The sequence below is a fragment of the Poecilia reticulata genome, chromosome 5 (genome assembly GCF_904066995.2).
Source record: "Poecilia reticulata chromosome 5, P_reticulata-male-v2, whole genome shotgun sequence".
In the NCBI taxonomy this organism is placed as follows: domain Eukaryota; kingdom Metazoa; phylum Chordata; class Actinopteri; order Cyprinodontiformes; family Poeciliidae; genus Poecilia; species Poecilia reticulata.
The window spans coordinates 15842218-15857380 of NC_088834.1; the positions used below are offsets into that span (position 1 = coordinate 15842218).

At 38.4% G+C, this 15163-nt stretch overlaps 1 protein-coding gene across 6 annotated transcripts in view; it reads left to right on the forward strand.

Moving 5' to 3' along the window:
• Positions 1–15163, forward strand: part of erc2 (ELKS/RAB6-interacting/CAST family member 2) — a 49756-nt gene that overhangs the window by 15276 nt on the left and 19317 nt on the right. For all 6 annotated transcript variants that reach the window (XM_008409674.3, XM_008409678.3, XM_081607134.1 and 3 more), the window contains 6 exons: positions 1658–2092; positions 2354–2428; positions 6400–6555; positions 8552–8719; positions 10864–11031; positions 13886–14023. In XM_008409674.3, coding sequence (XP_008407896.1) covers positions 1658–2092; positions 2354–2428; positions 6400–6555; positions 8552–8719; positions 10864–11031; positions 13886–14023 — 1140 coding nt within the window. The remainder of the gene's footprint in view (positions 1–1657; positions 2093–2353; positions 2429–6399; positions 6556–8551; positions 8720–10863; positions 11032–13885; positions 14024–15163) is intronic.

Consider the following 15163-nt stretch of genomic DNA (forward strand, 5'->3'; position numbering starts at 1 on the left):
GAATACCGTGCAGTTCTGGATTGGAGTTCATAGAAATTATTGAATATTCTATCCGACATATTACCTATTGATATGGATCATGTGTCTACCACAATATATACTGTTATTGATTTATTGTCCAGCCCTACTTCCAAATAGACAAAAAACAAAACAACATCTTCTGAATATAGAACATGTTTTGATTTTTCAGGCAGACAATATAAAACATATTCTTCAGCTCTCACTCTCAGGGGAACTGGGTTAATCTAGTTAATCCATTAACAATTAATTAACCTAATGGCTATTTGATCACTTAAATTGAATAACAAAATAACCGCTTATTGCCTGTAAGTACATACAGGTTTATAAAAGTAAATCTTTCAGGGTTGGCAGTGGTGACACTGTGGTACATTGTGTATAGAGAAGTCTCAGTGTTGCACAAAACCACTCTGGATTTTCACTCCGGCCAGTCAAAGACAAGAAACTGAGGCTGCAATTCCCAGTTCCTATTTTTTATGGCTACTTCTAGCTGGACATTGCACCATGAAATGAAAATGACAGTAAGGTGAATGTACCTCAACGACCTCCGCAATCACCAGATCTCTGTCCAAGACAGAACCACTGGGATGTAATGAATATGAGATTCACAACATGAACATGCAGCTGACAAAACTGCAACAACTGCCTGGCAATATGATGTCAATGTGAGCCAAACTGCTTGAAGAAAGTTTAACTTGCCTCAGAGAAATAAGTCACATCTAAAGGCAAGCAGGGTTCCAATACTAGCAAGGTGTATTTAGTAAATAGCAGTGAGTATATATCATGCGCTCATTTTACCAGTTATTGGCTCATTTAAATTGAACAAATATATTTTTTTCTGTAGATTGTGGTCTTACTGTTTATTAAAAGACTATCTTAATCACTTTAGAAGAGTTCTTACACTGTAATTATTGTATTAACTGATCATTGTTGATCAAAGTTTTTATCAAAAGAAAACGAACCTCTTTCCCTGAATGTAAATGTTATTCTACATGTTTTACTAGTTGGTTGATTGTTCCTGAAGCACCAATACCGTTTTTTTTGTGTCATTTAAATACAAACTACTAAAATCATGACTGAAAATAATGGATGAATTTTAGCCCTGCATTTGCTCTTATTATATTCATCCCTTTCTTTAATTTGTCGTCTGTGTTTAGGTATTTTTGTGATCTTTAGTCCTGAAGAGACGTTTTCACTAAAATTAACTCCTAAGATATTTTCAAGACGTTGTAACTTATGGGAGTTTATATTTAGTTTTTAGTTCTTCCACAACCCGACTAGGCAGACATGTAAATATCCAGAATGTTTTGAACCGAGAACTGAGAGCTGCTTTTAGAGGTTAGAGTCACACAATTTCTGTCCCTTAGTGTCTAGTGGTAAAACAAGGAATTCTCCCTGGTCCTGGCATTCAAAGAAATAATTAATTGTTGTGTCAAACGGTGCTAATTCTTTGAAATCAGTTTTTAAAGGTGCTGCAATGTAAGTGCTGGTGTGTCATGGGTTAGGCCTTCCCAGTACTGCACATTTTGTCACTGATGTTAGTTTTGATTGAAATAAATGAAATTGGATTCTGTTTTATCCCTAAACGTGTTGGGTCTTTGTGTGTGTACACGTCCTTGTCTGTCCACGTCTCCTGCAGCATCTCCAAATGACCATCCAGGCTCTGCAGGACGAACTACGCACACAGCGAGACCTCAACCACCTGCTTCAGCAGGAGAGCGGAAACCGATCTGGCTCGGAGCATTTCACCACCATCGAGCTGACAGAGGAGAACTTCCGCCGGCTGCAAGCCGAGCACGACAGGCAGGCCAAGGAGCTCTTCCTGCTTAGAAAAACCCTGGAGGAGATGGAGCTAAGAATAGAGACGCAGAAACAAACACTCGGTGCCAGGGACGAGTCCATTAAGAAGCTGCTGGAGATGCTGCAGAGTAAAGGGCTGCCTCCCGGGCCGGGCAGGGTGACCGAAGAGGAAGAGCAGGAGAGAGCCAGGCGCATTGCTGAGGCCGAGGCCCAACTCGGACACCTGGAAGTAATTCTGGACCAGAAGGAGAAGGAAAACATCCATCTGCGAGAGGTACAGTGAAACAAACAGTATTTTAAATTTAGTATGCGTTTTTGTCACTAGATGGCAGTGCTGAGCATCATAAATTCAGTGCAGTCCTGTCTGCTCCTTGTGATACATTGATTATGTAACATGTACAAAAACTGTGGAGCACTTTTGTAAATGTGGGACCTTGAACAGAACAGATGGTTTGCATTGTATTATTATTATTATTATTATTTATCCTTTGCTCTTGTGTAGAAAAAGTTAGAAATGATTTCTCTTTCCCAAAAGGAACTGCACAGAAGAAATCAGCTTCATCAGGATCCAAGCAAAACCAAGGCCTTGCAGACCATCATAGAGATGAAAGTAAGAACTTGACTACACACAGCAGCTCCACATTTGTGTGAAAGCAAACGTTGTGTGTTCATACGCTCCCATTCTCAAGCCTTTCATTGTGTTTCCCAGAGAGGCTTTTGCTGGTGTGTGTTCTGCTGAATCTATTGTTGTCACTGCAATTTGCTGCAGCTGAGTCAATCACCGGCCTGGCATAACATCCCTCTCTCGCGTTCTCACACAAGGAACGGTGCTGTATCAGCTTTCAGAGCTTTTGTGCTAACTTGAACGACAGTCAACATTTGGTTTGTTGAAGAGGTTTGCGTCAAACTGAAACAAGAAAAGGTTTGTGACAGCCAATGTGATTCTTTTACAGTCAACTCTTCACATCGCTGACTGCAAACACAGAGCAGAGTTTGATTCTGCAAGAGCTCTGGAGGTTTATATAAAATTTTCCATCAAGATTTTTTTGGAGGATGCGTAGAGTTTCTTTTGCGTGCTTTCTGATCATGCGTATCTGAAGCTAAAGATCAGGAATGAACAGTTTGGAAGTAATTTTGCTCTATAAGGACTCAGTGAATCACTGAAATTAAAAGAGCTTGCAAAGCTAGTGATATCTGGTGAACTATTTCACTTTTTGTAAGCTTACGGTCAGAAAAAGTATTTTATCGTGACAGATCAACACAGGGTAATTTGTGAAGTAAAGCAAAAAGGACAATTGATTGTCAAAAGTTTTTACTAATAACAGTCGATTACCTCTTGCCTGCAGAAGTCGTCCACTTTATGAATGGAGTTTACTTATGCAAAGTACAGCTGTTTTGTAAAAGTAGAGGGTTAGTAAAGGACATTAATGACCAAATATCATGATGAAGACCAAGGAATTTAGCCTATTTGGGAAAAAATTTCCAAATGGGCAAATTTTAGTTGTTCACTTGCTGGGTCTTGCCTTCACGAAACAGTGACAAGATGTTTGGTGAACATAGTTGGTGAACATAGGTTATAGTTGAAAGAAAGCATAAATTAGTTCCGTTTAATGTCATGCTGCACATGGCCCTGAACACACTTTAGACAGTGAAACAGTGGTGTCAGCATTATGTTTTGGGAAAGGTTTTCTTAATAACAAAGGCTACATGAAAAGTTGACACAAGGGCAGAGTTATAACCTGGTAAAAACAACAACATCTACACTTTGCTTTGCACAGAGGGTCTGGGCTCTTAGCTACTGAGAAACGATGATTGCTTCCTGGAGGTGTGAACTCTGTTAAAGTTTTCAATTTTACCCAGTCCCTAACACTTGTCCGTGACGTATGTAATGTGGCAGTCTGATGCTATGAAGCTTACCAGAAATTAACTGCATGGTAAGCAGCCATCGTCCACTTTAAAGAGAGAAGTGCCAAGCTGAACCGGGTGGTTGTTAATGATAATTCAGTGTTTGGAAGCATGACCAACGTCGACTGAATGTCCTCGTTCACTTCCTCCGCTGCCATTACTGAAACTACAGGCAGATTAAAATGGAGCAGAAAACCGACATCAACAATAACTTCTCCTTCAGGGAAGTTATTGGTCCAGTTGAAATCCAAGTGAATGGGAGAAAGCCCAGCCTGTGAAGTGAAGTGAGTTTTGAATCAAGTAGAATAGCATAGGAAAGCAATGGCCATGCTAGCAGAGCTACAAGGAGATGGTTTAGGTTGCTATGAAAAAATAAGATTATCCAAGTGAAAATCAAATATCTTGTTCAAAAGCAAAGCAAAAACTGAACATGGAGAATCTGCACTCGAGTTCAAACTCTGTCAGAGTGTCACGTCTCTTTACCCAAGGACAGGACAGGACAAGCAAAAAAAAAAAGCTGTGAGAGGCAGAGAGCTGGCATGTCAACAGGCTGTCGTGAGACCTGCCTGCTCCTTATCTAGAAGTCATATTTGGCAGAAGAGCTTCAGAGTGGAAAAGAGAAACATATCCAGAAAATAAAGACCTAAAAAATACGTTCAACACAGTCACAATGTGCTGAGCACAAGATCCTGACTTTAGTCAAAATGACAACCTGTGACCAACATTTGAAAACTCATGTTAACCAGTGCATCCATCCAATCTGGCATATACAACCAGAAGTAGCAAATACTTCAGTCTGTAGATCTGCAAAGCTGGAAGAGTCATATATCCCTCAAAAAATGGTGGACTCAATCGCAGCAAAAGACTGATGTGGAAAAACTGACTCAGGAGAGCTGAATGCAAAGGTGTGCCACACCTTTAGATTATTATTTTCAAAACATTTTGAAACTATGGATCACTTTCCTTTCGCTTTGCAGTTATATACCACGTGGTTTCGGTCAATCAAGTAAAATCTAATTAAAAAGAAACTGAACTTTTTGTTTGTAACAAAACAAAACACGAAAAAGCTCAAGACAGTGTAGTAAAGCTTTTAAACTAATTATAGGTTTGAATCTAAACATATTATTCAGTATTGGAAAATATGAGAGTTTCTGGAGTGTACCCACAACAAATCCTATATTTAAGCTTCTGTTCATACTATTTTGTTAATCTGTCTTAGACTACTAAACACAGATGGAGAAAAGGATAAACTGTAGCTAATAAAAAAAGGGCATTCAATATCACTGTGACAGTGGAGAATATCAGGAACATCCAGCTACTGAGCTGCTGTAGACACCCCCAGCCTCACTGCAGAGGCCTGACATCACTTCCTCAAAATAAATCATGACATCATCGCTGAGCTGACACAGCCCCTCTCGCTTGGCTGCACCGGCCCAGCCTCCCACAGCCTGGTCATGTGACTTCAGGGCGCTCTGTACCCTGTTGATTATCATACAGGGCGAGGGAAGTCCCGCCCCCTCCTCCTTCTCCTTTTGCTCTGGAGGAAGACCCTGCTTCTCTCCTCTCTCCCGTTCTCTGTTGATGCTGATGGAAGCGCGAATAATCCTACCTCCTTCCCTCCCTCCCCCTCGTCTCCGTCCCTCCCGCCTTCTCTTCCTCCTCACCCACCAGAGACGGTGCACCGTATATAGCCTGCCTGCTGCTGCCATGGAAACAGGTGTGGTTGTTTATGACAGTGAGAGGCCAGTATGCAGGGATATGGAGAGACAGAGGGATGTACAGATGCAGGGACAAATAACGAGCACAATTCACTGACCAGGTCCGTGGGATAAAATCACTCTTCTCTGAAGGTACGGCGCCTCATGTCTGTTGCAGAATTGTCACTTCATTGATGTTCTTCTTGTAAGGTGAGATGCAGCAGCTGGGCGAAGTGCATGCACACGAGCGGCGCTCCATGCATTGACATTAAACTCCCAATCATTCATTTCTCATTACAACTCATCACCCATGTTGTTCAGCAGGCTGTGGCTGACCCTGCTAATGGCTATAAGTTCACAAGTTCACAAAGAGGAAGGAAGGACGATATTTAAAAAAAAAAGAGAGAGAGAAAGGCAGGAAGAAGCAAGGTTGCTCTATGCTCTGCTGGAGAGGGAGATGAACCATGGCTAATCTTAAAGACGTAGTATTATTTATTTAAAAAGCCGTGAAGCTAAAGCTGGTCTCTCAGTCGCAGTCCAGAGACTTGATTCTGCATTTATCTGCAAGCCTCCACAGCTGAAGTAGAGCTTGTTACTTTTTCCTTTTTATTTTTTGCACGCCTCTCTCTGTTCCTGAAGGATCAGTCTGTGCTGGATGTGCACTCAATATTTCCCAATGGTGATTAATCCTTTGAGCCGCTGCAAAGAGCTGGGTAGAAAGCTTTTGATTTCCCCGACAGATACTGCAGTTGTTCTGAGCCAAACCAGAGAGCTTCTTCCATCCACTCCTTATCTCTCTGCATCTCCCCTTTTTACCTCTCTCCTGTCTCTCTGTCGGTCCAAATCGTTGCGGTCGCTTTCGGTCTTTGCATTTATTCGTGGACTCCTGTCCGTAGTTCTGGTTGTTTTTGCAGCACTCGGCTAGTGGAAATGCTGCTCTCGGTTTTGAGGTGTGTCTCTTTTGCGTGTTTGTCTGCAGGATACCAAAATTGCCTCTCTGGAGCGCAACATTCGAGATCTGGAGGATGAGATCCAGATGCTGAAGGCGAACAGCTTACTAAACACAGAGGATCGAGAGGAGGAAATCAAACAGATGGAGGTCTACAAGAACCACTCCAAGTTTATGAAGACTAAGGTAGAGGCCATGCGCATGCGGCTTCAGAAACAGGATCGCTCTTCTGTGTTTTTTCAGCTGAGATGATGATCCTTTTTTGCTCACAAACTTTGCTTATCTATTGTTCTTTGCTTTTTATGATGGAAACTTTTGTACATGTCATTTTGTTCTTTTTATTTGCACAATTGAAATCAATAACTGATCACAACAAATTCATCAGGAAACAAACAAAAGGTGTGAAAACCCCCTAAACAGCTGATTATGACTGTCACCTAACTTCAAAACACATGTTTATATTAATACAGGGGCTTTTTAAAACTGCACACGTCCCAGTTACAATGCAAGATTTCTATGACGTTTACAAAGAAATCCTTCATGTTTTCTAAACTTTTTCTAAAGATAGGACATATTCATTCTGCATGATTTAATTGAGGAGGAAACATGTAAGAAATAGAAAAATTACAATGATAGCAAAAATGTGCACAGCCTTAAACTAACACTTTGTTGAAGTTTTGAGAGAATGTGTTATGATATGATGAAGAAAACCGAGACCTGCTTTGCAATGATTCCAAATATTTTTCACACAGAAAATAAAAAACAACATTTCACCAAAAGAAAATCACACCTGGAGTGAAAGAGGATGTTGACACCATCGTGATGTGAACTTTTTTTGTTTTTGTTCAAAAGTTTTGACACAACATTATAAGATGGTATGCACACTTTCGACTGCAACTCTATATTGTCAAATCTGGCAAGTGTTTATATGCAGCATAAGAAGCAATTGCAGGAATCGGTGGTTGCTCCAAGTCAATTTATCTTCCTGCCAATTCACGTCCTCGTTTCATTACCACACAACTACAGAGGCATTCCTTTCTACTTGCACTTCCTACCTCTGAGCAGAAAACATTGTGCTAATTTAATGAAATCATCGAGCATGAACTTATTTTTTTTCTGGTGTTTTTCATCAATTATGAAGTTAGCCATAAATCGCTCAAATCCATCCATTAGTGCTTATCTTCCAGCAGTCTTTGGGTGAGAAATGAGGTTCACCCAGTTCATCAGAGGGCAACACAGACACACACAGGACAAAAAAATGTGCTCACACTCACCCCTAAGGTAACTTAAAGAGACCGCTCAACCCACCAGTCATGTTTTTTCTTTTTTTTTCTTTTGTTTTTTACTTTGCTTTATCTTTTAATTTGTTTTGTTTTTATTTCATGCTTTATGTCATGTTTTTTGGACAGTAGGAAGTGGGTGGAGTATCCAAAGAGAGCCCATACACGCACAAGGACAACATGCCCAAATCCTGTTATTCAATTGTATAGTATTCACTGAAAATTTTATTTTTCACTGTATTCTTTTAGCTATGTTGGTTATTAACCATTTATAAAATTGCTGACTTTTAATAAATATGACCCCTGATCAAACCAAAATAACTCCAATCAACCTCCAGGTGGTGATTGCTATTTTTCAAGTTTTAAAACCACATTTACATAACAGGTAAAGCATAATAAATTCTACTAAAGACAACTTGTTAGATGGATCCATTTCGATGTTTTCTAAGCTATACAGGTATAAAATGATGAAGGGAGTTAAATGACCAGCTCTGTGCTGCCCACAGTGCTGGTTTAGAGGTTTCAGATTGTGTTTACACAGAGCTCTCCATATAAAACAGAACTAGTCACAGAGCAGCCACAGTTTTGTTGCTCTATTTTTAAACCTCTTTCCATCAATCATGAATAGGGACAATGTATAATGTATGACAAATGGTGGGGAGTCAGCCCAAAATGCATTTTTAATGAGAAAAAACTGTGTTGATGAAGATAGTAGTCCAACTGCAATGTATAGCTCACTGCTCACCCAGAAGTTTTTTTTTTTGTTTTTTTTCTCAGACATACACACACGTGTTCATTGGTAAAAAAAAAAAAAAAAAAAAAAAAAAAACGTCATATTGCTGATGTCTTGGTTCAGTCGGGAAGCTAAAAAGTTTTTTTTTTTTTTATTGTGTGTTGAACAGATTGACCAACTGAAGCAGGAGCTGTCAAAGAAAGAGTCAGAGCTGCTGGCTCTGCAAACAAAGCTAGAGACCCTCAACAACCAGAACTCAGACTGCAAACAGCATATCGAAGTGCTCAAAGAGTCTCTCACTGCCAAAGAGCAACGTGCTGCCATCCTCCAAACAGAGGTAGTGTAAAAAAAAAAATCCCTCACTTGTTTGCCAGCTAAACAAAACACAAACATTCCCATTTCCTCCTTGGGAAATTTTTAAAATGAAACATGAAACATTGCAGATGGTTGTTGCACCTTGTACTGTGTCAGGACATGTTATACAAAAAAATAACGGTGTCTGCATTAAGACTGCTGTCTTGCTAATACATGTCGTAAAGATGCAGGTCAATGAGGAAAAGTCAAATAAGCAGTTTGAACAAATGGTGTTTTTCTGCTGAGGCTTTAGAACAACCTTTTTTTTTGCAAGCAAGTAACTTGAGTCATCAGATAGAAAGCTGTTTACCCTAAATAGACTCAAGCATTTTACAAGCTCACAAAAAACATTGAAATTTGTTTATTTTTCTACTCCAAGTAAATCTTGCCTCCAGGCAATTTATACACACCAACATACACAAATCAATCCATTATTTTCTTGATTTCATTTATTTATTTCAAACATGTTTCTAAAAGCAAGAGAACAAGAAATCAGTAAGACAAACATGTGCATACATAACCAAGAACAAAATAAATTGATTACTGCTACTTTTCTGTTTGAAAAGCAGTGAGAAGAAGAGAACACCTATTTAATCCCACCCCTTATCTACAGGCAGATACATATTCAAGCATATGGATTCAAATTTGATCAGTAAAAAGTTTATAATTTAAAGAAATTCAGCCCATTTTGCATTGAGCCACATGCAAAATGGGCCTTTGGAGCTATTCCCCAATAGCTCCAAAGGCTATTGGGGAATAGCCTTTGGAGCTATTCCCCAAAACTGAGCATGCATGTGGCAACAGTGGGAAGGAACAACCCCATTTTGACAGGAAGAAACCTTCAGATGAACGCTCAGCTAACGACTGTCGGAGCGTCGATCTGCTGCGACCAACTGAGACTGAAACCGAATCACAAATGAAAGAATTTAAAGAGGCTATTAAAAGAAAGATTTGGTAGGTTCAACCATAATTAGGTAACTGTTTACCTCACATTTGTATATATCTTACAAGTGAAAGGTATTCACATTTGTTTAAGTACCTTAAATTTGATATGGTCATATGTTGTGTAATTATGTTTCTAAATTCACAAACAAATAGCTGTAACTGATGCATTTTTCAGTTTAATACTAAAAAAAACAAACAAATGAATTAGGGATCGAATGGCTTTCTCACATTTGTCCCTCCATTTCTTTACTTGGGCAGAAAACCAAGACCTGGACTCACTTTGTGCAGTGAGTATGCTTCCACAAAGTGCCAACAGAACCACTGGGTTGATAAGAAAATTTAATTTAGTGCTGAAAAATTATTTATGGGTTAAAATTATTGCTTTTTCGCCTGCCCTGTCATTGCACTAAATGTGTGTGAGCAAAAATAACTAAATTCATACTCATTATACACCAGTCAGGCAAAACATTGCAACAGGTGAAGGGAGGAGCACTTGTTATCTCTCCATCATGACATCTGTCAGCAGGTCGGACATATTTCAGGAACAGTTTCTCCTCAATGTCGAAGCACGAAGAGGGAAAAACTGGAAACCACAAGGATTTAAGCAAATTGAACAAGAACCAAGCAGTGATTGGGTGGCAGCATCTCCAAACTGCAGCTCATATCTGCAGTGTTCGTGTCTTCCAGGTCCGCAGCGGTCAACATCAATCAACACTTGTCCAAGAAAGCAACAATGTGGCCAAGGGTGGCCAAGGTTCAATGATACATGCGGGGAGAGAAGGCTGGCCTGGATGGTCTGCTCCAGAAAATAGAAACTCACTTTGCCGGAGACGTTATCGCTGGTCCTGATAGAAAGGTGTCAAAAACACGCAGTGGGTCACAGTTTGCTAGAAAGAGGTTGTTGGGAGATCATTTTTGAGACCAAATGTTTGACTTGAGCAGCTTTCCTAGCACCACAGCCTCAACATTTGATTTAAAGAAATAACCCCGGAGTTGTTTTCTGCATTAACTGACTTCAAGGTGAAATATCGCTTCTAGAATCTCTCTATGTGTCACTTAAAAGCTGGATGAATTGGAACGTTCTTCTAAAATATCAACGGCACTGAGAAGCACATTCGATAAAAACAATACAGTAATCACTGTGACTTTTTCTAAGCTATTTGAGTGTGTGCCGTTCTTCAGGTTGATGCTCTACGTCTGCGTCTGGAGGAAAAGGAGTCCTTCCTGAACAAGAAAACTAAGCAGCTGCAGGACCTGACGGAGGAGAAGGGAACTCTCGCTGGAGAGATCAGGGACATGAAGGACATGCTGGAGGTTAAAGAAAGGAAGATTAATGTCCTGCAGAAAAAGGTGAGAGGAGCATAGAAAAGATATCGTCCTGTTTAAAAGTTGAAGTTGAGGAAAAATAGCTGAATCTGTTGTATTATTTTGCTATCGAAATCTCTGGAGCGTGTGGGTGTAACTTGTAGTATCACTCTAGGAGTCATCTGAAATTTCAAACAAACAGCGATGCAGTGGGATGTTTTATCAGATCACTGCTTCCTGGACTAAAGCAGTCACTCAATGAAAACACAAAGCAGACTGTTTACTCTCTCCAAGATGAGTGGGAGTTTTTCTGAGAGGTCCACAAAAAAGAAAAAGAAAAAAAAAAAAAAAGACATTTACTTCAACTGCTTACCTTTAAAATGTGTCTATCTAATTATGACAAAGTGATCACTAATTGACTTTTTTATTATCTAGCTGTGTGTAAAATGTTAACTTGTTAAACATTCACAAAGCCGGGATTTTAGATCAACTTTTCTCCCACTATCTGCCTCCTCCTCCTTCTGCTTCTTTGCTGAACTGTTTTCCATAAACTGATCAAGACCCGTTTCTTCTAGGCAGTCTAATTATGGCTTCCTACCATAACAAGAACAAACGTGTGACGAAGAGGCAGAAAACATTTTTTATAACCAGCTCAAAACCCTAACAAGATGGAGGCATCAAATCTTTAGGAACATCACACTGTAACTTTTAAGAAGGTATTTTTAAATCCTTAGATAATGAAGATGGTTTAAAAGTGCAGCTACAGAGTGTAAAAAATGAAAAAAGAAAAAAAAAGACTATTTGTTTTAACTGATGAAGATAAAGAGAACTGACTGAAATTTATCAGATTTTGAAAAAATGTCATATTTAATGATATTGCAAACAGAACCAGTGTAATGCCCTTGTTACATCCGACAATACATCATTGTTACATAATATCAAACAAAAAAGAAAAACTTGTGTTGCTTTCCAGTCCATCATTACACCCTGTTAACTTTTTTTTGCTAATGGAGACATAAAAATGATTTTGTTCTGCTCAATAATTCATTTGATTTTTGTTTGTTGAAATTTGCAGTATGTTTGCAATTGTATGTTTTTATTTATTTTTTGTCTTTTTCTGGATCTATGTGAATTACCTCCAGCTTTCACAAAACACTTCATTTCAAAATATTTTTCACTGTTTGTGTATCACCAACGATCTTTAAGAATCTTGCACCTTTCCCTGTAATTTTTCATTTAAATTATCGGGCTAGCTGTGTTATCACAAAGAGCTGCATTGTGGTTGTCAGTGTTGTTTACGCAGTATAATCTGTCTTTGTTTGGGTTTTAAGAATCAAATTCGTATGCACCATTTGTTTCACGCTCCTTTAGCAAACCGATGTGCCCGTCTGTTTGAGTTCCTCCTGTTATCTGTGTTTACAGTTTCCTATCTTAGAGGTTCAGGTTAAAAATAAATAAAAAAATATGTCAATTAAACTGAAATTTAATAAATCAAATAAAAAAATAGGAAATTTGATTTGACACGACAACATCCCAAATGTTTTAGCTAATATCTGAAAAAACGTTGGTTTCCTGTGAAAACACGACAGAAAAACGTTGCAATTCTTTATTAGATTACAGAAACAATATCTCGGCTGGTCTGACAGCTGCAGCTCATCCAAAATGCTGCGCCCAGAGTTTAGTCTGCCACAAGCAAAATCCCTCATTTTAGACAAGTTTTTAAATCACAGCGCTGGGTTCCTGTTTTCAAAGGCCAAAGACTCTGACTAATGAACTGTTTGCTGGTTCACTGATTATTGATTGAATTGTTATATTGGCAAATAGATTTGGATTTAAATTAGCCTATTAAACCTGCATTTTAAAATGCTTTTCAGTGCTGGCATACCGTGCTCTGTTTGAAGAAAAAAACTATTTATTTATATATATTTTTTGCTTTCTTTTAGTTTTGTTTTGTTGTTGTCCTGCAAAGCACTCTGGATAACCCCACTTATGAATGGAGCTACATTACATGAATAAACTTGCCTTGCCTATATTAGCAAGAAAATGAAAGCTTTTTGTTTACTCAAACTGGTTTGTCTCCTCATATCCTGGATGTGGCCAGGATTGTTTAACATAACCTGACGTAACATAAATAAGCATAACTTTGTTTGCACAAGAGAAAAAAAAAAATAATTCGGTCCCTGCTTTTTGGAAAGACGTTGCAAGTATCACATTCACAGACTCTCTCTTTCCAACATCATTTACTGGAAAATATATTTTCTTTGCATATCAAGAGGCAGTATAAGAATGGAGGCCCAATAAATGTTGAATGTGGAATCCAAAAACATCAAACATAAGATTAATATCAGCAGTGTCAAACATATTCTCAAATATAAGGAGAAAGCTGAAACACAAACAATGACCTTGACTAAAAATGTAAAAGGATGTTAGCATATTTAGTAATGTAACCAGGAAGGGATCAATCAGCATACTGGAAGTTGCAGTAACAGTCGTGATTTAGGACTAAGACCACACCAGCAGCAATGATTCATTTGGACATTTGGTTCAAATAAAAAATGGAAACTGAAGGGAAGAAAAAAGGAACTAAAAAGTTTTTATAACCTGGAAATAAACTAATCAGCCCAGTAGATATGCAAGTAAAGGCCAAAATTAAAACCCACTGACCACAACAGTTTTATTCCCAGTTGAATTTGACATAATTTCACAAACCTTTAGGGTTATAAAAAGCATTATAAGAAGCATAAATCCAATGCTTACATGGTTACAGCATGCTTATATAAGCCAAAAAAGCTGTATTATAAAAGTCCAGGCTTTTTAAATTGTTTTTCTGGCTACTTCAACCTTAAATAATGCTTTGTGCAACTGTGCTATTATGCTTTGTTCTGTTTGAATGAAACAGATTGAGAACCTGCAGGAGCAGCTGAGAGACAAAGACAAGCAGCTGGGAAACCTCAAGGACAGGATCAAGTCTCTGCAGACCGACTCCAGTAACACAGACACTGCCCTGGCCACCCTGGAGGAGGCGCTCTCAGAGAAGGTGCAACGTCGAGATCTGATTTGTTGGTTATGGTTTTTACTTCTCTTTGTGTTACAGTCTTGCACATCAGTATGATCACACAATGTAAACACAGAAATTATGGCAAGAAACGCAAATATTGGGAAACATGAAACTCATGAATAAAACCTTCTGGTTTGAGGTTACATTCAGGAGCTACAGCTCTGGGAAAAATGAAGAGCCCAGTGCACTGAACCCTATTGAAAACCTCGATTTCTGAACTCTTCCTAAAATGTTATTGTTATTTCTGAATGAATATTAACTTGTTGTGGTAACACTTTATTTGAAGGGGTGTGCATATGACTGACACAACACTGTCATAAACATGACATAACACTTGTCATGAACATAAAGAAGTCTTTATGAATGTTTATGACAGCTGTCATGAAGTGTCATTTGGTAAATAATGACTCTTTTAATGCAAAGTTGCTCTAAACGTTGCTTTGAAAGTCCATTAAAAATGCCAACTTTGCATTAAATTATCATAATTTACAAAATCATGCAAGGTTGGCATTTGTAATGCTAACTTTTAGAGCAACTTTGCATTAAAAGTGTCATTATTTACTGAATAACACTTCATGACAACTGTCATAAACATTCATAAAGACGTCTTTATGTTCACGACAAGTGTTATGTCAGTCTTATGCACACCCCTTCAAATAAAGTGTTACCCTTGTTTTCTTTGCATTGTTTGGGGTCTGAAAGTACTGCATTTTTTCCATTATTTTGACCATTTCTCATTTTCTGCAAATAAATGCAACATGTTTGCTTGGACTTTCAGAGACTTGTCGTCAGTAGTTCATAGAATAAAAGAACAAAGTTCATTTCACTCAAACATATACCTATAAAAAGTAAAATCAGAGTTGCATAGTGAATCACTGATGAATCAAGTGTCTTAAATTTGTGAACTCTTCCAACCATGTTGGATAATTATTCCAAATTTTCCTTGCACAAAAGAACTTTGATGGTGAAGCTTCAGGCTTTCATTGAACACATTTTCTTTGTCGTTCCAAAATAAAAAATAAAAAAAAGCTAGGAACATTTCAAGGATGTTAGATTGCTTTTAAAGACACAATCATTTTGCGATTACATATTTATCATCAAGATACGACAGATTGTGTT